Genomic DNA, 23,040 nt, shown 5'->3' on the forward strand with positions numbered 1-23,040 from the left:
ACATGCACAGAGCACACACATGTACACATACATACAATGCACACATGCACCTCCACCAGGAAAGTACAACAAGTGATTGACACAGCTTGTTTCTGAGCAGGAAGGCCAGGTGTGACTTTGTTTCCTTTCTATGCTTCAACTGCAACTTTTGTAAAATGAGCACACATGGCTGGTTTAATCAGAGGGATAGGGAACATAAACAAATTTTTAAAACCTCAGCCCAACCACAAAGTAAAGGTTGCAACAGACTGAGCTTTTTTCAACTAAGAACACCACGGTGCAGAGAACCTGGAGTTACCTCCTACAGGAAGGAAGATTCCATTGACTTCCGCTTATCCTGGGCCAGGGCCAGGGCAGGTGCACTCCAGCTGCCAAGTGATAATCCTAGCAGGATCCAACAACCAGGAGCTCCGCCCACTTCACTCACTGTTCCTTCATCCCCCACCCATTGACATCATCCAGGCTCCTTGTCTCAGGCCACAAACAAGAACAAGACACTGGGAGTAAGAGGTTTCCTCTCTCCTTGCAGAACTGAAAAACAGCTAAGGCATCAACCTGCCAAGTGACAGAGAATTATGTAGAAGATAGCTAAGCAGCCAAACAAGGATGTGCCCTGGGGTACAAGGATATTGGGTCCCATCCTGGTGAGGCAAACATAAAAAAAGAAACAATGTGTTGAAAAGATGCCCGGAAAAAGAAACATATTTAAAATCCTAATGCTAAGGGGAGCTGAGAGATGGGCGGCAGCAGAGGGTTAGGAGCACGTGCTAATCTCACAGAGGGCCCAGCTTCAGGTCTCAGTCCCCCGCATCAGGCTCCTCGCAGTAATCTGAAACTGCAGCTACAGGGTATCCGAAGCTCTCTTCCTGCCTCCATAGGCACAAGTCATACATGAGGTACACATATATGCATGCAGGCAAAACACTTACAGAAATAAAAGAAAAATAAATAACTATATCTTTCAAACATAAAAGATAATGGAGCATCCCCAGAATTTCTAGTCTCTGAGAGCCATTATATTTCCATACCTCAAAACAGATGAAATGGAGGGACCTTTTCCCTGATATATTGTGAATAAAAAGATAATTGCATGACTATCTTTGAATTCAAAAGGGAAACACTGATCAAACCTTCAACTATAAGAGGAAAAAAATAAGCAATAAAAGTAAGTGCTTTAACAAAACAGAGATGATAGTGTGCAGATCACGCTGTGTTTGAGACAGTTTCCATTATGGAAAAGCATCGACCAAGCAGCTACGCAGGGAACACAGTTGTCAAAGCAACAGAGCTGAAGATGACACAGAGGTAGCATGGAGAAGTCTCCTCAATACCTCAGTGCTTCCCCGGGGTCCAACTTTTGCTCCCACACTGCCCCAGAGAGGGTTGCATGGCTTGCTCCAGCCAATGAGTGACAGATGCACTTGAGAGCTGAAGAGCCCAAATGTGACCCTCCAGTCTCTCTTTCTCGGGGTTCCTGAAAGATACTGCCTCAAGCTCCAGCCGTAAGATTCTTTACATTTGTGTAGAGAAGCTGCCACCATACATGCACAAATACACACAGGCAGCAAGATGGAAGCAACTAGCTGGTGTGCTGAACCTTCGAACGTCAAGGGTGCATGTTATCATGGCATAGGACCTTGTCAGCCCCAAGAGACGGGACAGAAGCAAAAGGACATTCAATTCATTAAGCAACATCAGTCACATTCGAGGGCACAGCAAGTGTGCATTAGAGTCCTGAGAAGACAGATCCAGAAGAGCCCGGTTTATGCCTGAACATGGAAGCCAGGCCAAGGGAGAAACTGCAGGGGACAAGAAGCCTTGGATGCACTGGCCGGCCATCCAAACACCGAGAGCAGGTCATCAGTAGACATGGCTAGGACTGTCACAAACAAAAGGCCCCTTTCCTGATAACAGGAGTCTAAGAAACAGGGAATTGAAATTCTAAATTCTTGCTGACCACAGTGACCCTACCTGGAACCCCAGTACTAGAGAGGCCCAAGTGGGAGGATCACACACATAAAGGGTAGCCTGGGCTACATAGCAAATCCCTATCTTACCTTGCCCCTATCTCACACACACACACACACACACACACACACACACACACACACACTTCCAAATTATTCTAACACCCGTTTCTACACATCACCACAAAGCTCTAAATAAAGCTTATGTTCAGGGCCATCTTTGTAGACACAGCAACTTGTTAATTTATGGTACCTCTCCGGGGATTTGAAATATGGAGCAATTACTAACACAGACAAAATTCTTGCTGAGCAAAACCCCAAATAAATGGTCTGTCTGACAGCAGAAATAGGGGAAGCGCCTTCTGCTTTGTTCCTACCCTGACACCAGAGTGGAAACCCATTAGCCACACTCCCACCATCCCTTAGACAGGTCATGTCCCAAACTGCTTTCCCTGTCGCTACTTCGCATTCACCTCAATTTATAAAAGTCTGTAATCTAGTTAATATCCAAGGAAATGACCCCTCCAAATACATTCCCCTACAGTCACCCACAGACCTTCTTAACGAAATGCTTGAAAATGGGGTTGAGTCCCTAATGCAATATTCTAGCTTAGCGAAATCTCCCAAATGTCAGCAAATGCGTACATGCCTCACATTTTATCCAGCTGATCTCTCTTGATGGGATGAGTAGATATTACAAGCGCATAACTAAAAAAAGAAAAAATAGTAATTAAAAAAATCCTTTTATGGAAAGACACAAATGTCATAGCTGAACGGATAAAGGAAGAAACCCGGATGGGTCACTTCCTCGGTGACATACAAAGGCCTTATCCATGAGAAAAATGGCCCAACTTGCCAGCTTCTTCCTTCTCTGTTGATAGCTAAAGACATGCAGAGAGAATGGGTTTCAGTGATATGCAGCTCAGCCTGGGTGTGGAAGGCATACGAAGATCTCAACCTGATCTCTTTCTTTCTACAGAGTGAGGACCAGGGTCCCAGCCTTTCCAAGGGGCCAGCCATTCCTGGAAGTCAGTGAATTCTGGTGAGCACTGTTTAGCTGAGCCTTCCTCGGTCTCAGTAACTGGCCAGAGAACTGTCACCCAGATCATTCCCATCACCACTGTTGTGTCTGTGTTTGGCCACAGTAAAGCTCCAACCCCCAGGGATCATGGGAACAGCTCCTGACTCCCAAACCCATACTACTACAGCCCCTCCTCCCTGCCTTCCTAATGTCACAGTCCCGAGTTTTATTCCTGCCTCAGCGGCCACCCCCATCCTCTCTTTGGCAGAATCATTTCCATCCGCATCTCTGACAAAGGCTGGGAACTAGCCCTCTCCCCTTTCCCTCCGGGTCTCGCCTAAGCATTCCATCCTTTAAGTATAGGACTCAGCCCGGTGCAAGCATGAGTGCCCTTCTCAGCTCCAGAACCTAAATCTAGCAGCCTTCAGAGACCTCTGAAGCCCTCTCCTTCCACAAGACAAGGCCACTTCCTCTGTCATACCACACTGCAACCCTGACCTTGGACTCTGACCTCTCCTTCCCATAGCCTCATCTCTAACTGATTCTACCTCTTAATACAGGCTGGATTTGTTTCTCCATCACCATCTTTTCAGCTTCATGAATCAAACGTCTCAAAGGAGAAAAAAAAAAAAAAAAAAAAAAAAGGCCCAACAGTAGGTCACAGCATTCACTCTTACCCACTGAAATTAAGTTCTTCATACAAAAATAGCAGATAGTCTTTTCCAGGGCAGTTCTGATCATGTCATCTCACTGCTGAAAGCCCTTTGGAGAATTCCCAGAGCTCTTGAGCCGAGGGATGGGAGCACCCGTGTGCAAGCTCTCCCACCTGTAAGGTGGGTGCTGCCAAACCTGGGGCCTCCCTCACTTGGAGCATCCCCACAACCCAGAGCTGCTTCCTACCCCTCGCTTGAGGCCTTTGCAAAGTGCCTGCTGCTCTCCTACAAGATTCCTCCTCTCTTCTTCAGTGGTCACACCTTGTCAATTTGTGGAGTTCACTCAAAAGACGATTTCCTTGAGTAAGATTTTCCTGACCTCAGGCTCAGCCTGCTTCCTTTGTTACACTCCACCAACCTCATACAAAGCTTTTAGCTATTTGTCCAACTAATTGTTAAATTTATGGTTAGGTACATTCCCTAAAGGATAACGGCAGAGTCTCAGCTTTATTTACTCCGTGTCCAGCATCAAACCCAATGTGTTACTGATAGGACAATTTTGAAAACAGACAAGCAGATAGTCTTCTGGGATCTCAGACTTCATTCTGTGAAATAAGGCCCCTGAAAATGTGCCATGTCGGAGTTAAAATACAAGCTCGCTTGGACGACTTCAAATTTGAGAGAGATATGCTAGTGGAGGCATGGTCAAAACAGAAAGAGTAAGTTCAGAGGAGGAACCTAAGTAGTAAAGATAAGAGACTTACAGAGGTTTACAGATGTTAGCCATCTGAAGGTTACAGAAGTAGACAGTGACAAAGGTATCCAGAACATTTTCAATATGGGGAAAGACTATGGCAGCCAGGCTGTAAGTTTCAGGCAAGTATGGAGGAAAGACAGACAACCACAGCACAGTGCAGTGAGGAGCTATCTCAAGAATGCACAGAACCCTCCACACTCAAGCAGAAACGAAAAATTCTCCTAGAAAGGAAAGTGTTGAGACTGAGCTAGCCTTTGACGAAATACAAACTCTGCCCCACTGTCCCCGTGTGTCACTGAAGCCATTGGTCTAAGATCTGCCCGGCATGACTACACATGCTGTACATCCCATACGCCAGGACTCAAGTCAGGAAATTAAAAAGCATATTCCTACAGAAGATCTCACACATTTCATTATGCGTGTTGGGTCTGAAAAGATAACATCTAGACTCAAGCTGTCAGGATGGGGAATTTACTTTTAAAAAGAATACACACATCCATGAGGAATTTATCTTTAAGGTGGTTTCTTTTTTGTTTGTTTTTTTTTTTGTTTTGTTTTGTTTTTTGTTTTTTTGTTGTTGTTGTTGTTGTTTTTAGGAAATGTAGCAAAATCCTTATGGTGAGGAGAACAAAATAAAATTCATGATCAAGAACTATTTCAGATCCACTGGCATGGTGATGCACACACCCTTAATCCCTGCACTTGGGAGGCAGAGGTCAAAGGATCTTTGTGAGTTAGAAGCCAGCTTGGTCTACAAAGAAGTTCCAGGACAGCCAGGGCTCTTATGCAGAGAAACTCTTAACTCTGGGGAGCAGGTGGGGGTTGGGAGGAGAGGGTGGGGGAGGGGGGAAGGTGTCTATTTCAGTGCAGCATGGGATATAACCATGGAGCAAGAGGCAGGAAGATCTCAAGCTTAAGGCCATAGGATGCCCATTTCTGAACAAAACAAACAAACAAAAAACCACCCAGACTCTCTAATACAAGCACTTAGCTATAAGTGACTCAGGTGACTCAGGTGTGTGTGTGGGGACTGGGGAGACTGAACACTCATGCCATGGTCTCCATGCAGAGGTCAGAGGGCAACTTCCTGGAGCCGCTTCTCTCCTCCCACGGTCGGAAACTTGTGTTTGAACTCGGGTTGTCAGGCTTGCATGGCTAGACCTTCTGCTCACTTAGCCATCTACAGGCACACTCGGGCACATTTCATCCCTCTGAGGCACATCCATGAAATGATCTACCCCAATATGGTTGCAAAATTAAATTAGGGTGAAAAGTGTTAAGTGTTTAACACTGAGCCATATACAAGAGGGTTCTCAATAAATGATAGGTACTATTATTATTCCCCAGACTCCGAGTGATCCCTGATGCATAACATTGGTGGCTATGTAGATGGATGACCGATGGTAGCGAGCCCCAGATGGTTGCAGGACATCACACATAAGACTAAAAATGTTGCACAAAAGACTGGCTTTAGGATAGGAGAAAGGAGAGGGATGGGGAAAGGGAATAGAAATCGTTTTAAAGGTCAAATTTGCACAAATAGGATTTGTGCATGCAAAAGCATGCCGTCCTATAAACTCAGAGTAATCCTCGGGCTCTCTTAGCTAGCTCAAAGGATTGTAAGCAGGCTTTCAGTAAATCGCAACTACCTACCCCTTAGGACTTCTCCCCCTCCCCACACTCAGTCTTAGGAACGCTGGCATCCAGACCTGCTATTTCCAATGTCATGCACACACACACACACACACACACACACACACACACGGATGGATCCCAGAGCTTTACACAAATTGAATAAACATTGCCATGAGCGACACACCAGTCCTTGCACATATTTGTGGGAAAAAGCAACCTATGTCCCCACCATCCACCATCACCAAGGTCCCTGCCATGAGGATGCGATCGTTTTATCCTCTCTTCTGTCCCCCTTAAAACCCATCAGAAAAGTCTACTGCTGGTATTTCTTTTATTATTTGCGGCCTATATGTTTTAGTGAGGTCTAGAATGACAAAGTTCTGTAAGACCACTAGCCAGTATACATACAGCTCAAACGCCACATTTCAGCTGTAAGGGACTCACATAAATCTGAGTGATAAACATTGGCTTGGACCCAACATGTGTTAGAAAAAAAAAATCTAACATTTAACACGGTACTTGCAGACAAAGATAATGTGCAGAAACGAGTGATGCTTTGTTTGGCTTTACTGCTGGTGGTTGGTTGGTTAGTTGGTTACTTTGTTTGTTAGTTTGAATTTTCACCTGAAACTAATTCAATTCTGGCCAATACACAACAGCAACAGTGTGTTAAAATGAAATTTTCAGAATTTCAGTGATAACATGTTTATGTGTTTGTGTGTATGTGTATGTGTGTATGTATGTCTACATGTGTATGTGTGTATGTGTGTATGTGTGCATGGTCTGCATGTGTCTGTGTACATGTATATGCCTGTGTGTATCTGTGTGTGTGTATCTGTGTGTATTCAGTGTAGATTCACATATACTAATGTACAGGTTCATATGGTGGCCAGAGGACAACCTTGAGTGTCATTTCTCAGAATTCATGTACTCTGTTTTTGACACAAAGTCTCTCATTGGCCTGTAACTTGGTAGCATAGGCTAAACAGGTTGGCCTGGAGCCTTAGGCATCTGCCTGTGTCTGTGTCCCTAGTGCTGGGATTATAAGAATACACCAGTAACAGTGAGTCTATTATTTTTAAATGTAGATTATGAGGATCGAACTGAAAACAGTGTCCGCACACTTGCAGAGAAAGCGCTTCCCAGCTGTGATTTCTCCCTAGCCTGAGTGATAATATTTTTAGGGAAAAAAAATTTAATACCATGGATTTGTGTATGAGAGAGATTCTACATTCCTATGAAGAATTGAGAAAAAATGGAGGAAAAGCAGGTAAGCTCGAGTGCCTGGGGATCTCTCCTGCCTTCAGAGGAGACTCGGCCAGGAGGGATGGTGGGAAGAATATACCAAGGAGGACAGGGAGTCACCTCTCTCTGCCAGTGCCTAAAACATGGCATTGAGAGAGAATCTGAAGTTGAGGGAGGAATAGGAATGACTAGTGAGCAAGATCTGCCTCAGGCGCAGGCAAGAGCAGCCAGATCTGTGCCCTAACGGGGACCAAGTTCCCCGTTTGTGAATAATGTGAGAGAATAGACCTGAACCTAAGCCAAGGCTGTTTCACTCCCAGTGGAGACTTCACTTCTCACAGTAGCAAAATGATCATTGTTTAACAGGTTAACACACATTGGCATTTCTTCATATTAAAATCAACAACAACAACAACAAACTAAAACAAAACTCTAGCGCTCTGTGAAGCTCAGTCAAACTTACCTAGTCCTGCATTAAACTCCCAACAAGCCCCCAGTGACATGTTATCACTGAAATTCTGAAAACCCCCACTCCAATCCAAAAGCCAACAGGGTCTGTACACAGCGGGCCTAAGCTGCTGAGCCTCCAATCTAGGAGCAATCCACACTCCACCCTCCCATGTTCGTTCCCTTTGCCTCCAGATGTCTCCACACACAAAAATAACTCTAAAGTCCAATTTTGATCTTGTGTTGGAAATGCAAAGACAAGAACGTTAAAGAAGACAGTGCATACAGTCATGTGGGTGATGTTTAGACAAATAAATAGCTATATAACAATTTGATTCGAATTTTTCCACCACCCCAACAGACAGACACACACCCACACACAGACACACCTCTTACCCACAGGCACACTAAATTTTGCAGAGAAATCAAATGCGTGTATGTGCACGTATTTAGAAAGAACCCTGAGCATTTGTGTTTCCTCAAGCAGCACACAGTAGGTACCTCATGTGTCATGCTATGTGCTGGCAGGCTTGCCATAAACTACTCTAACTTTATGAACTGACCTCAGTTGGGTATGCTTCATGGGATGGAAAATGTCCTGTCGATGCTCTTTCCACATTAATAATACAGACATAAGTAACAGGCAAGGGCGTTATAAAGGCATCTTTAAAACTGTATGACCCGGCTTGACCCGAGCCTGAGCAATGGAACGTCTGGATCAAGTTGCAACTTGCAGAAAATACAGAGGAGTCTCACAAACCGGGAGGCAGAGGAACCTCACACCAGCTCTTCCTGAGTCAACCTAGGCAGGGGTCGTCAGAATGTCAACCTTACGATCCCGTCTTTTAATGGTGCATTTGTTTTGTATGGCTTTCTTCATCTGTGTTCTACCATTCCATGAAAGGTTTAAATTATGACCCAACATTGCTCCCCAAGGAATCTCTAAAGCTGAAAACTCCAATACACATGTAGCCATTTAACTTTAAATTTTAATGAATTAAAATTAAATAATAAAAAATTCAGTTCCTCATTTCAAGGGTTTACTAGCCAGATGGTATCTGTGGCTACCGCATCACAATGATACACAGTACAGGTTTCCTGATGGCACAAAATCCTATGGGGTGGTCAGTGGTCGTCTAGGCAAATGGGGGCTTTCCAGATTGCCAGAGATCCAGGGATTCCTAGGTCATTTCTGCCAGCAAGTGCAGGCAATCTCTAGATCGGTGGTTTGCATTCCTATTAATCCTTGCTTACAGAAAGGATTCCTGCCGATGACAACCAGTATAAACTCACAGTGACATCCACCCAGCAACCACATGGACAACAAGCTGGCCTCACCCAGAATAACATTACTCTAGTGCAGCCAACAGTGAGCTAGGGACAAAGGACAAATCTGAATCGCCATCAAAGAAAACATCTGGCTCCTGCACAGATGTACCTCACCCATACAACTGATGGCAAACTGTGGCCTCCATGACTGGGAGAAAATTGGCCAAGAGAGATTCTAAGAGGAAAAAATGTGGGATTTGAATTGGAATCCTAGAACAGAAAATAGATATTTGTGGAAATTTTGAGAAAAATTCAAAGAAAGTTTATAACTCAGAAACATAGCTGTGCTACCATTAATTTCCCGGTTTTGATCACGGTATGATAGCTATGTCAGTGTTGACACTGGGGGAAGTAACGGGAGATGTAGAAGCTCACTGCCTTCTTTATAAAGTATGTGTTTATGTGTGTGTGCGTGTGCGTGTGTGTGTGTGTGTGCGAGAGAGAGAGAGAGAGAGAGAGAGAGAGAGAGAGAGAGAGATAGGAGAAAAGTAAATTAGTTTAGGAAAAGCATCCTATTTCTTCTAAAGTAAACAAAGAATTGGGAATGATGGCGCCCACCTGTAATTACAGAACTTTGAAGTTTAGACACAGGAGGAACGTGCTTTCGAGGCCAGCCTAGACAACAATGTGAGACCCAGTTCCCCCAAATTAATTATTTAATAATCCATGTAATTAAAGCAGAGGCTGACAGGAAGGAGCTCCAGTTAGAACTAGACACAGCTGGACCACTTTGAGACAAGATGTGCTTGACACAACCAGAGCACACGGAATAAACACATGTAAGCCCTCCTCTCACCGAGAACCACCCAGGATTTCCCTCCAGAGAAGTGAGCTGGGTTACTGGGAAGGGAACCAGGCCACTGGAGGAGACTGCCACCCCAGAGGGACAATGGAGAACTAATGAGAGTGAAAGGACAGTCAAAGAGTTCACAAATATTCATACACACCTCATCTGAGGTGATGATTTCAAACTGGCTTTAGAATATCTTCAACACAACCTTCCTTCCTCAGTTTACTTAGTGTGTGTGTGTGTGTGTATGTGTGTACATGTGCACAGTGGCACACATGTGAAGGTCAGAGGACAATCAGTGAAAGTCAGTGATGTTTTCTTTCTACCAGGTAGATACTAGGGATTGGACTCAGGCTCTAAAACTTCGCAGAAAATACCTTTCTATTCACTGAGCCACCTTGCTAATCCCAGGGCCAGTTTTTAATGCAACTTAGAAATAAACCCAGCACATGGGAAACATTTTTTCCCCTGAGGAATATTTACAAGAGTTTAGTGTTGTACTCAGCTTTGGCCAGAAAATAAATATTGGGAACTGGAGTGAATAAGCACTGTTGTTTCATTTATCATTGGATCCGCCACTTTGTTTATTTTGTGTGGTTATTAGCTGCGTCCACAGTTCTGAGACCAGAACCTCAAATCTACAACACAGAAACTGTAGGAAACAAAGGCTTAACTCTGCCTCTGGCTTGGACTGTTGTCTAGAAATAACTTCCTTTCTGAGAGTGGGACCACTTGGAGTACTGCAAGCAAAGCAACCAAATATAAACGCCGCAGTTTATATCAGCCTGTGAGTCTTGCTAGGGGGATGACTAAAAATATGTGCATCTGAAGATTAAAAGAACAAAAACTATTAATTAATTAATTAATTAAAATGCAAAATCAGCTCTTGTGGAAGATCAAGGCATGCTAAGAAACAACGAACGGTATATAATTCCAAAGGAAGTCTTTTCCTTGCCCATGAACTCTCAATATAATACAAGTTCAAAAATCTTTTTATTTTAAATAGGTATTTGTATACAATTGCCAGGCTGTTTATCTATAAATTATCAAAGTTAAACATACCACCATCCTAATTTATTTGGAACTACTAGGGTTAAATGAAAGCTGTGATTCTATTCCTAGAAGAAACTGTTATTTTCCAAAGAAAGCTAGAGGAACCTGGGGCCTGTATTACAAACATCCCTTGGGCTGCTGGATGTGGTACAGATGTTGCTGGGTGGGTACCCGCGCTCATAGGCAGCAGCATTTCTGTCTCCAGTCCACGGAGCGCAATACAGAAACACAGGAGCTGCTCCATGGCTCTTCATCTTCGTTGTTTGTGTTGTTGTGTCTTCATTTGAAAAGACATCTCTCACTGAATCTACAGCTTGCTGCTTCAGCCAATGAGCCCCTGGGATCTGCACGTCTTCGGCACTCAGCACCAGGGGTACAGGCAGGAGCCACCACACCAGCTTTTACATGGGTACTGAGTATCTGAACTCGGGACCTCACATCTGCTCGGTAAGCACTTTATCTGCTGAGTGATCTCCCCAGACCCAGGGTTTACTTTAAATGAAGGGAGGAAGAAAGAGAGAAAGAGAGAGAGAGAGAGAGAGAGAGAGAGAGAGAGAGAGGGAGAAAGACAGAGAGGGGGGTAGGGTGGGGAGGGGGGAGCCAAAGCATCCACAAAAGCATTAGCAACATATCTCATTATCATATTAAATGCAAAGTTGAAGGGAAAGGCTCAGAGCTTCTGTGTTACTGCTGTGCGGCCTTGCATTGGATTCATTTAGTCCACCAAGCTGCAGCCTCAGCCCATCAACTGCCCCTGCCCCCGTCCAGGGATGAATCTTGAAAGCTAGACTGCATGACCTGGACATTAGACAGCTCCGTTGTCCATCCCCATACTAACTGGTACCCTGTGTACCCTGGCTACATAATTAAGCAAACTAAGAGTGGAACACATGTCAGTTTTAGGCAGTAAACTTTAACTTGGTTCTAAAAAGTAAATAAATAAATTAAATAAGCTATGCATGCTTCTAAACTGTTTATAACTACTAACCATCCAATTTTTTGAAAATCACATAGATGTAGTATAGAGAAATAAATATGAAAGCCACACTTTAAAATTGAAACCAAATGTCTGTCAACTGAGTTGTCAGATGGATGCCACCAGTGTGAAACTGGAGGGACAAAACACATGTAGTGACCAAACTCAGCACATTAAAAACTAGATTTACTCCAAAGACGAGTTTAGGATTATTACTGGAGAATGACTCCCAACATGATCACTGTAGTCTGCTCTCAACCTGTGGAATGCTGAACATGCTTTGTGGAATGGTTATGGTAACAACATCTGGACTGAGAGGTACTTGAATTTACAAGACAGAATGGGAAGCACTTTAAGGTCTTCTACATATTATAGTTAGGAATCAATATTTACATTGTCTTCAATAGTAAAGTCCCTTCGTCTATTTTGAGGCATTCTGTCTATGGGCCATGTAGGTTATGGCAGTAATATGGTTATGTGAATCCACCCACTGAAGCCTCAAGTATTAATGTAAAATATGGAAAAGAATTTAAGCTGAGTCCTGGCATTTAACTTCATGGTACATGGTTTGGTTTGGTGTGGTTTGTGCCAGGGATGAGACCCAGGACCCACATTTGCCAGGCAAGCACTCCACCTCTAAGGCAGATGCCTGGCTGCAGAGGTAAATCCAGAGGTGAATTAAGCAAAGCCTCCATGGGTGCAAGCCAAGCTTTCTCTGGTCCCTGAGACCTTTGTGTCAGTTGCTGTAGATAGCACCACAAGTCATCCTTCGCTTAAAAACCTGAAGGAAGAACAGATGCAGCGAGATGAGTAAAAGGGTGTGTGCGGCTTCAGCTGCGAAGAAAACCCTGCCCTGGAAACTCACACTGTCACTCAATCTGCCTGGTTTCAAGTCCTAGTGCCACCACTCCCTGCTGGCACGATGGAGGGTGAGTTGTTTAACTTCTCTCTGCTCCAGTGTCCCTGCTGCTGGGCAGGGGTGGCACTGCCAGCTCTCCACAGGAAGAGCACAATAGGCACACATTGTAAGCACACGTGAGCCCAGGAGTAGTGTTTCGCAAACTGCCATTTCTCCCTTGGGAGCTCGGATAAAAGTCCAGGTGAAAACCTATCTTCTATTTCAACCTGGAGCCCCAGAGCTCAGCGGCATCTCTTGCAAAGTTCTCTAGTATGCTGAAAACGCATCAGACTGTAAGAAATAAAGCAATAGCCAATGGGAATGAACAGGAAAAATATCTAAAGGAACAGCTAGTTGCTAAAGTAATGCTGTCTGTTTTAAATATGTAAATGTTCTGATTATATTTTCCCTCCCGTATCTAGTATTACTGAGTATATCATATCTAGACCTAATTTCCATGGACCAAGAGCCCTAGACTTCGAAAGCAACTGTAATCAGTCTCTTAGGCTTCCTTAGAGAGAGCCAGCAGCAGTGATAAGGTGGCAGCCAGGGCCTTTCCTACTTCCATCCATGTATCTTTCATAAGAAGCTACATGCCTAATTTCCCTCACTGTAACATTTTCCTGAAACATGAACAAGACACAGTAAGAACAAAAGGAAGACACACGAGGAAACAATGTATCCTTGCAAAAGAGCCACTGCACACTGAGTCAGCAGGCACCAATAGCCCCATAAACAGTTCTCGATCTGCTCTAGGACTTGGTGGTTGGGACTGGTAACATCTTAAATAATATAGCTTCCCATCCCGCTGTTTTGATATTAGAACACACTCACCTACCATGTTTCTTGCTACTATTTCCTAATCTTAGAATGTCTCCCTCATCATCCCAAAGAAAGAAAAATCCACACGCCCTCTAAGCCCAAATCTAAATCTAAAGCCATCATCTAGTATGTACAAACAATATGTGTTGCCTTCCCACATGCTTCCACAACTAATTCATCCAGACTAGAATATAATATTCTGCACACACTGGATGTAAAGGCATGATTCTATGCTCTCATGGAGGACTTCTTGGGCTCCATGTAAAAGTTCCTTGTACAAGCTTATCATGCTGTGCACTAAACCTTTAGAAAGGTACAGATGCAATGATAGTCCATGCATCTAAAGTACACTCCTGCTGTATTGGCTCTTGATCCTTCAATACCTCCACAATCAAACGTGGTCAGTGAGTGACGAAAACTAAATGGAGACTTGTGAGAGGCAGCACAGCCCATAGCTTAATAACCCAGCATATAGACCTGGGTTTGAGTCCCAGTTCTACCACAACCAAACTGTAAACGTGTATCAAAACCTTCTCCTCTGGCATATCTATCTATAAATTGGAAGCAATACCGTTTACTTACTTCTTTACAACTGTTGAGGCCAACTAATGTTCAAATTAATTAAAGAAAAGTACGTGGACCCATGCCTAATGTTGAAAGCACTATATGGGAGAAGAGGGGAGAAAGTGGTTGTCATTGTGTTTCAAGCACAAGAAAATGCTTGTAAGAGCTACACAGGAGTTGGGAGATACATCCAAAGAGTCATGGTTGGGACTGGGGGTGCAACTTGCTGGTAGAACATTTGCATAAATATCACACTGAAGGAAAAAAAAAGAGTTTGCTCAAATCAGACCTAAACGGATCTATAAGATGTCTACGTGTCTCATATTCGCATCATTAGTGATTTCTCAGTTCCTTATTAAAGTTGCCCAGACAAGACAGATGGACCTTGCATTTCTTACAATACTGAAAATAGAAATGTGTAGATACAGGGTGTGGGGAGACAGTGGGGAAAGGCGGCATGAAAGATGGACTGTCCTTACACTGATCTTACTTTGTGGACTTCTGAATAATTTCAGCTTTATGCTGGCAATTAATCAAGTCATTCCCCTCTGCTCCATTCTTCACAAAAACCTATTTCCACAAGTCATTTTTCCCCTTTGTATAATTTAATAGGGAGGGTTTTTTTTTTTTTTTTTTTGGTTTCAGCAATTTTAGCTCACTCTAACTGTTAATACTGTGTCCCCACCCTGGTCTTATGGCTTAACTTCACGTCTCCCCTGAGTTTCACAGTTTGGTGGAAAACAAGAGTTGAAATGAAAGGTTTGCTGTGGAAAGTCTGAGAAGGGTGAGGACTGAAAAGGCCACTCAAGTCTCATCCCAGAGAGGTGGATCGGTGCTTTTTTTTTCTCTTAATGGCATCATTCTTTCCCTGTCTACAAACCCAGGCTTCACAGGCACCAAAAGGAACTGGTTTCCAGTTGGAGGGAGGAATGTTTCTTCAAAACGATTACAAGCTGAACCCAGGCCCTGGCCCCAGGCTGGAGATGTTCTCAAGTCTCTCCTTCTGCACAGGAGATTCTAGGGTGCTTTTAGAATAAAATCACCTGAAATGGGAAAACCATGATGGTGAATTGCACCTAACAATGTTAGCTTTTTTTTTTCTTTCTATTTGAATAAAACCTTTAAAGTTGTTGCGATTCAATTACGGACATTTTATACCACCATTCTCATCCCTTCGTCACCTTGAGGCTTAAGAAGCCTTTCAAATTTAGGAAGTTTAAAAATAACAGGATCAATGTGGTTGGGCACAGCAATGTGGGGTCAGCTATTAGCAATCTCAAAGGAAAACAGAACATTGAAGTGACAGGGACAAACGTGCCCTGAAGAGCAGCTTCAATTCTTCACCCTGGATTCAACACATCTTGCTTCCTAATACAGCCCATAAGATGTCCTTGTTTTATTTGTGGCGGTAAGATTTATTCCTGGTGCCTGCATACTTCTCATCAGAGAGAAAGAATGTATGTTTCACTCCCACTGTGCTAATTTATTCGGGTCAGCACTACACACAACTCTTTTGAGATGCAGACTGGATTTTTCTGCTCTCTGTTTTGCCTAGCAGCTGAGTCCTCTTAAGGTTGACATATCTTTAGATAAGAAGTTAGCTTTAAAAATAAATAAATAAGCAAATAAATAAATAAACTCAGTCAAAAGTCACTATCTTCCTGGTTGTGAACATTTGTATCATAACTTCTCTAATATTTATATAATCACACACCCAACAATCATTTACATAGTGTCTATAAAGTACCAGGCACTGCACTAACCACTGGAGACACACACAGAAAGAAGTCTCAATCCTGCACTCCATCATCAGAGGAAGAGTGAGGCAGAGAGATGTAGTAACAAGCTCCCATGATGGGCATAAATATCCAGAAGGGCTGGCAGCTTGGGACAGGCCTAAGCTACAGTGCAGCTAAGATTTAAAGTCACGGATGTCACCTGGTCAACTGCAACTTATGATGGACCAGAGGACCAGAGGGTGAAGCATTCCTACATGAAGGAGGGAAACATCCACTGGCAAGTCTGCAGAGGCAGGGGAAGAGCTGGGGACTCTCAGGCAGCCACAGGCTGCTGAGGTCTGCACCAGATCAGGGCAGCTCAGAAATCAAAGCTGTTTTTGAAATCGGTCTGTCTGACTCTATAAAGGAAAGAGGCACAACCTAAGTTAGGCTGCTGTGCCTGAAAACTTCAGCTTGGGTGATGGGAGGGTGGAATTGCCATCAGAGAGCATGAAATCAAGAAACCATAAAACAAAAGGGAAGGAGTCTGGTTATCAAACTCCTCTGCAAAAGTAAACATCTGTTAGGTCCCCGCTGTCTGTGAAGGGAGGAAGCACTCCACACACTGCAGCTCTGCCTTCTGGTGGTGGGGGGAGGAAGTGTGTTAATAAAACAACAGAGCACACTCATTCCCCAAGTGAAAGACAGCCACTCAGCCATTAATCAGAAACCTCTTAAGAAGGGGCATACAGCACGAATATCTGACACCTGTCCCAGCCTAGAACCCCTACTTATAACAAACAGTATAATTCTTTACTGGATGGGGGAGGGGAAGCTGAGATGAGCCTGGGTTGCACCCCCCCCCCAACTCCTCCCAACAACTTCTAAGTGCCAGACGTTACATTGTAGTACTTTGTTACATTGTGTGGTACTTTGTACACTGTTACAAACTCTCTAGAGTTCCAAGTTAACACCAAGAATTCATCTAAAGGGGAGTAAGGAAATGTTTACTACACAACCATGAAGACCCGAGTTCAAATCCCCTGAGCCCAGGTTAGAAAGCCCGAGCAGTATGGTGCAGATAGGCAATCCTAATGTTCCTAAAGGGAGATAGGAGAGAGAGACAGGAGAATCTCCAGTAGTTCATAAGCCAGTGGAAGAAAACAGACTCTGTCTCTACAAGGTGGAAGACAAGGTCCACTGTCTGAGTTCACTCTCCTGTCTCTGCATGTGTGCTACAGCATGTGGGCAGCTCCATTCACAAACAAAGGTGCACACAGACATGCACGAAGAGGTTTTAAAAAAGAGTTTAGTTATAGCTATCACCTAGGAGTGAGGAACCTGTCAGAAAGGGGAGGTCAAAGGGCGAGTCTCTGCTTTATAAACAAATGATTACAGAAACCTCTGACACAAGAGCGAAGCCCGTGGGCAGCTAGAGCTCACTCTAAGTTTTAGGTGGTTGAGTTTTTGTGCTACCTATAAGATGTGCATCCTTCAAACCACTTAGTGGTCCTAGGTTTAATTCCAAGCATCACAAAACAGACAGACAGACAGACAGACAAGACAGACAGACAGAGGCAGAGATTCCAGAGCATGAGAAGAACAAATATTCCATTCAAGTTGGCCAAGCTCACAATTGTGCTCATCTTGGACCTCAGCCCTTGTCTATCTCCTGGCACCTGGTACCCACACTACTTGGCAGATGAGGACAACTGGACATCCCTTTCCTACAAGGCTGCCAACACAATCCCCACTGCCCCATTTCTGTTTAAAGGTCAGACTCAGCCTGAGCAAATAGCTAAGCTGGTAGAGAGCTTGCCTAGTATTTAATCCTCAGCACATAAACAAAGCACAGTGCACACGCCTGTAATGCCAGTATCTGACAGACAGAGGCAAGAAGATGGGAAGTTTGAGGTCATCCTCAGCTACATAGCAAGTTCAAGGCTAGCCTGGTCTATATGAGACACTGTCTCAAAACAGAGTCAGCCTCCATGAAGTGAATCTCCCTCTGGAATCCCTCAGCTTGCATTGCAGATAAGTGTTCTTTCTTTCCTGCCCCCCACCCCCAAATCAAACACCAGTTTTCACTTTCTTGAGAGAATGCAAAACCCATCCTGGTCAGGTAGGTTAACAGGGCTTTAAAATAAAATGTTAACCAGCACAGCAGAAGAAAAGCTGACTTTTATTACTGAAAAGTGGGAGATTCGGTGGAGTCACAAGTAAAGGACAGAATATGATTTGCATGTCCCTAGCAAGAGACCTTCAAGATTCCTAACCACTGTGCAGTGGAGAAATGCAGATTCATTCTGAGAACCCAGGGTTGACCCTACAGGGTCATGGACTCCTATAGTTACAGACAGAGCTGTCTTCCAATGCTACCTCAGGGATATTTCAACCAAACAATCTGGGCTGAAAGTTCGTTTTAACGTGTGCTAGATACTAACCAAAAAAGGGGAGAGAACAGGAAAAGAAAGGAGGAAAATCCAGAGGCCAGCTAGATGCAACAAACTCTGAGTAACTGCCTGGCACTTCATAGAAGCAGGTCACGTTTTTTTTTTTTTTGTTTTTTTTTTTTTTTATTTCTTTAGTTGATAGTTATTAATATTTCATTAATTTTCAAGCTAGAGCAAATTCCCCTTACTGTATGCGAGACTCTTGGCAGTTTGCAGTAGTTCTAAGCCACATGGTCTCCATGTAAATGTCTATTGGTCCACTTTTTTTTTTTTTTTTNTTTTTTTTTTTTTCAGCGGCTGCTTCCACGGCTGTAATTAGAGATGGGCAGGGCTGTTGCTAACTCTGAGAAGGGAAAAAAAAATGACTTGGCTGGGTCCCGTTTCCAGTAGTGAAAGTAGCAGAGAGCCCCAGAGGCTCAGGCTCTGTGAGAGAGCAGCAGCAAGGACCACTCTGGTCCTAGACGAGTGCTTTTGGAAGCAGCTGAAGCAAGACAGAGATCCTGCCTAGACACAGACCTCCTTGTCCAACAGACTCAAAGGTAGTGCTACCAATGCCTAGGCCACACAAATCTACTTCCTTCTCCCTTCCTTTCCCTGAAGAAAAAAAAAAAAAAGGAAAAGAAGAGAAAGAAAATGTGAGTGAGGATTGATTACCTGCTCGTGTTAGGGAGATGAAAAAAGCCCTGGAGTCACCAAATTAAAAATAAAAAAATACAGGAATCAGTAAGCAGCTATGAGCCTCACAGCCAACCTTTAAGAGATACAAAAAGACAAGGTTGTCTTGATCACTGACAATCTTAAGGAAGCTGTTTCATGGATTCAGGGCCCACAGTGAGTTTTGTTTTTTTTTTTTTTTTTTTCCCTTCTCCCTAGTATTAAATGTTCTTGGTCTCATCTCCATCCAGACAGTAGACTCTCACATGAGATCCTCCTGGTTATCAGGCCTAGTGATATCGTTGTGTACCCACAATGCAATATAAACAAGAATGGCACAACACCCACTTTGGGAGAATGCAAATAACTCAACCAACACTTCTCTGGAAGTTGCCCTGATTGAGCCCATTTTATTAAATCTTGGGCCAAGGAGATAAACTTAAGTGTTCCACGTGTTGATAGAATCCCTTCTTCTAGTGATATAGATGCAGCTTTTAGGGCTGAAATTCATTTATTAATTTAGCATTATCATTCTTATCATTCACTAAGCAAAACTATGACAAAGCTATATTACTTGTGACACGGATATGTGGCTCTTATTTACAACATGTGCAAAGAAAGAAGAGGAAAAGAGAGGAAAAGCAGAGAAGAGAGGGAGGGAGGAGAGGAGGAAGAGGGGAGGAGAGGGAGGAAGGGGCAGGAGAGAAGGAGTAGGCTACCATTGCTACAACTATTTAACCTATTGACCAAAACAACAAACTGTTTCTGTAGCTAGAAAATATTGTCATCATATAAGAAAAACCCAATGTACTAAGAATATAAAAAGCTTCAGGGCTAGGCATGGTGGTTTATGCCTGTAATGCCAGCACTCAGGAGGCAGAAGTAGAATGATCTCTGAGAGTTCAAGGTCAACCTAGGCTTACACAGTGAGACCCTTTCTCAAAAATTTTTTTTTTCCTAAACTCAGGCTACTATTTGGAAGAAGGGGCTGTCCAATGTTGTACATGGGGATGAGTTCGTCTCCTGAATAGGAATAACTTTCTAATAACCAGAACCAAAGGAGAGAAAGTCAAGACATTAAGCTGAAATATATTCCAAGATGGTCAGGTGCTCAGAGAAAGACTGGTGCTCAGAGAAAGACTGGATTTAAGAAGGCATTAAAAGCAAGTCAGGCAGTGTAAGTACTGCTTGGGGAGTAAAAGCACTGCCCTAGGCAGAGCATCTTTCTTAATTAAGTTACCACAATAAGATACAATATGGCCACAAGAAGTCAAGCACAGATGATACACACTAAACAAGATGTAGCAGCAGCTAGAACTTTTAAATAGCATCACCCTTGAAAAGGTTACTAGGAATTAAAATGTGTTTGCACTAGGGGGATTCATTACTTAAGGCGATCACAAGGTAAATTCTTTAAAGCCAAGAACTGGCTCTAAAGCATTCTTCTCTAATTAGTGTATTTGTATTTGTGTATAGTGTATTTGTCCATGTATTATTGTAAATCTAGTAAAGAAATTCACAGAAGAAATACAAATGTCTACTGCACATGGGGCAGGGCTTTGACCTCACTAATAGCCCAGGAGACAGAAGTTAAATGTAAGGTCCTCTTCCCCTGACATTAGCAAAAGATAAAGCCAATTTCTATAGCAGCCTTTCTACCCAGAAAGTGAAGGCAAGAGCAAGCACACTTTACATGCATAGTGAACTGTACATTGGAGCCCTTTTGGACAATTTTACAGTTCCCATTAAAATTTAGAATGTGCACCTCCACACTTCTAGGTATCCATTCTAGAAGCACCTACACTGGTTCCCAGGGATACTCTCTGTAGTGGGTCTGGGTGAACTTAGTAGCAACTGGCATCCCCAGTGGAGGAGACAAGGGTGAATAACCACTTGGTAGAATCAGACAGAACTGAGGCTGGCTCAGACAGCTACTTAGCATCTGCTGAGGAAAAACAATGCACCCTGCACAGAAAACCTCAGAGTTCAATCTCTTACAATTAAGTGTACACCAATGGAAACTAAATGGGTATTTTAAAAAGACATTATCCCTGGGAGGTAGAAAGAGAAAGGAGTGGACTCTTTCACCTTTTAAACATTTTATGAGTATATTTTTTAAAAAGAAACCATATAAAAGGGAGTTATGAGGCAGGAGGATGTTAATCCAAGAACCCACTGGAAGCTCAGCACATACTGTATAGGGAATCTCACAGAACTGGTGACCCCAAACCACGGCCACACTGTTACTTTACCAACAATACCTGCTCTGGCCAATGAGCTGGCAGAGACCGGATGACTCTATATCATTGTCATGGGGGGAAAATATGATACCGTTTTAAAACAACATATCTACTTTCTCCTGGACAATTTGAGGAAATTCAGTAACTATTTTTCTTGTAAGTTTCCATAGGCTCTGACTCAAACGGAAGCCAAAATGAAAATAGTAACAGACTTAGATCTCATTTGCATCTTTGAATTACCTAAAATCGCATTCAAACCTAGACCCAAACCAAGTGCATAGAATTCGGGCCCAGAACTTTGAGAACCAAAGTCTTTCTTTCATGTGCTACAAAGGCCGATGTAGCCTGCTTGCCTCTACTTTTAAAAGGAATGCCCATTCATTTCCAAACGGAGCTCTCATTCAATCAGAGTTCTAAGCACACCATGGAATTAAGAAAGGTACAGTATTAATGATCATTATGCTATAAAATGTCCCTCTCTGATATGTGTATTAGAAACAAGGTCACCAAATTGGAAGTTTACAAAAAGATAAGCAACTTAATAATACACCATCACTTGTAAAATAGAAAAGCACACGCTGTGTTTTTCTCTAATACACTTATTAAGAGACAGTCACAGGATGGTATTTTCCAGGCTAGAATGTACTTTCCACTTGCCCTAATAATAAACCTATGCCCAGATGGGAAATATAACTGGAACTAAATAAACATGCTATAGGCGATGAGCAGAGAAGCCAGCAGGCAAGCCAGGAAACTTGAAACGCCTTCTCAAGCTATAATGGAGTTTATTTATCCAACTCAACAGATAAGACAGAGAATATAAAAAGTTAGATATTTGATGGCTGCACAACAATGGTGGCTGTGGTGAACACAATGCCATTGTAGGTGAGGAAGGAAACCCTGTGGAGCCAGCCACAGGAGAGCATGCATGAAGTATGGACTCAAGCTAGAGGAAAGGCACACCGCACAGTGATCCTAGAGCTGTCAATCACTCTACATCACTGACGTAATGTCAAAGTGTGCATACTTTGTTCCTGGTGGCAATGGGTGATCTACACAACTTTCTTGAAATTATGTATAGCCTAAAGCTAATTACCTTGGGTATACAATGTATAGGGTGAAAAAGTTGAGGAAAGAAAGGGGGGAAAATGTCACATGAATAGAAAGCGATCCTCCCCTCCCCCCCTTTTTTTTTCTAAACACCCACACAAAGACAGAAGTTTCTGACAGGAATGTTCTCAGCAAAAAAAAATAAAATAAAATTACAGGACGGCTTTTGCTTTTTTTTTTTTTTTTATGAACAGAAAAGGAAGTTCTCTGTGCAGATTACTAGGCAATACTATGTTTTGTTTTTTCCTTAAAAGGAACACACTATCATCACTTGTGTTTTGAAAATATTATCTAAGTAACATATCTTTCAGATCACAAAGAAACGTGGAGCAGAAGAAGTCCATTCCCGTGTGAGTGCTCACTTGTGGATGCACTTGGAAATGAAGCCCACCGAGGCAGCTTACCTTGGCACTGGAAGCCTTGTTTCCCAAACCCCCTGGAAAACAGAAAACAAGAACAAACATCTTAGCATGCTTCCCACCGAGACCACATTGTAGCAAGTTACATGAGCAAGTACTCTACAAGGTCGAAAAGTCTATACTTGAAACCCAAGAGCTCAATAAGGAAAAAACACCCCTAAGTATTTAACTAGAAGACTGTGTGCATTTATCTCTTTTTTTTTTTTTTTTTTTTTTTTTTTTTGCTTTTCGAGACAGGGTTTCTCTGTGTAGTCGTGGCTGTCCTGGAACTCACTTTGTAGGCTGGGCG

The 23,040-nt window shown here is 43.1% G+C and overlaps 1 protein-coding gene across 1 annotated transcript in view; it reads right to left on the reverse strand.

The window, feature by feature from the left end:
• Nucleotides 1-23,040, reverse strand: part of Prkca (protein kinase C alpha) — a 411,286-nt gene that overhangs the window by 384,873 nt on the left and 3,373 nt on the right. The window contains exon 2 of the mRNA XM_021175668.2: nucleotides 22,737-22,768. Within this exon, the coding sequence (XP_021031327.1) occupies nucleotides 22,737-22,768 (32 nt within the window). The remainder of the gene's footprint in view (nucleotides 1-22,736; nucleotides 22,769-23,040) is intronic.

The sequence above is a fragment of the Mus caroli genome, chromosome 11, assembly GCF_900094665.2.
Source record: "Mus caroli chromosome 11, CAROLI_EIJ_v1.1, whole genome shotgun sequence".
NCBI lineage: Eukaryota > Metazoa > Chordata > Mammalia > Rodentia > Muridae > Mus > Mus caroli.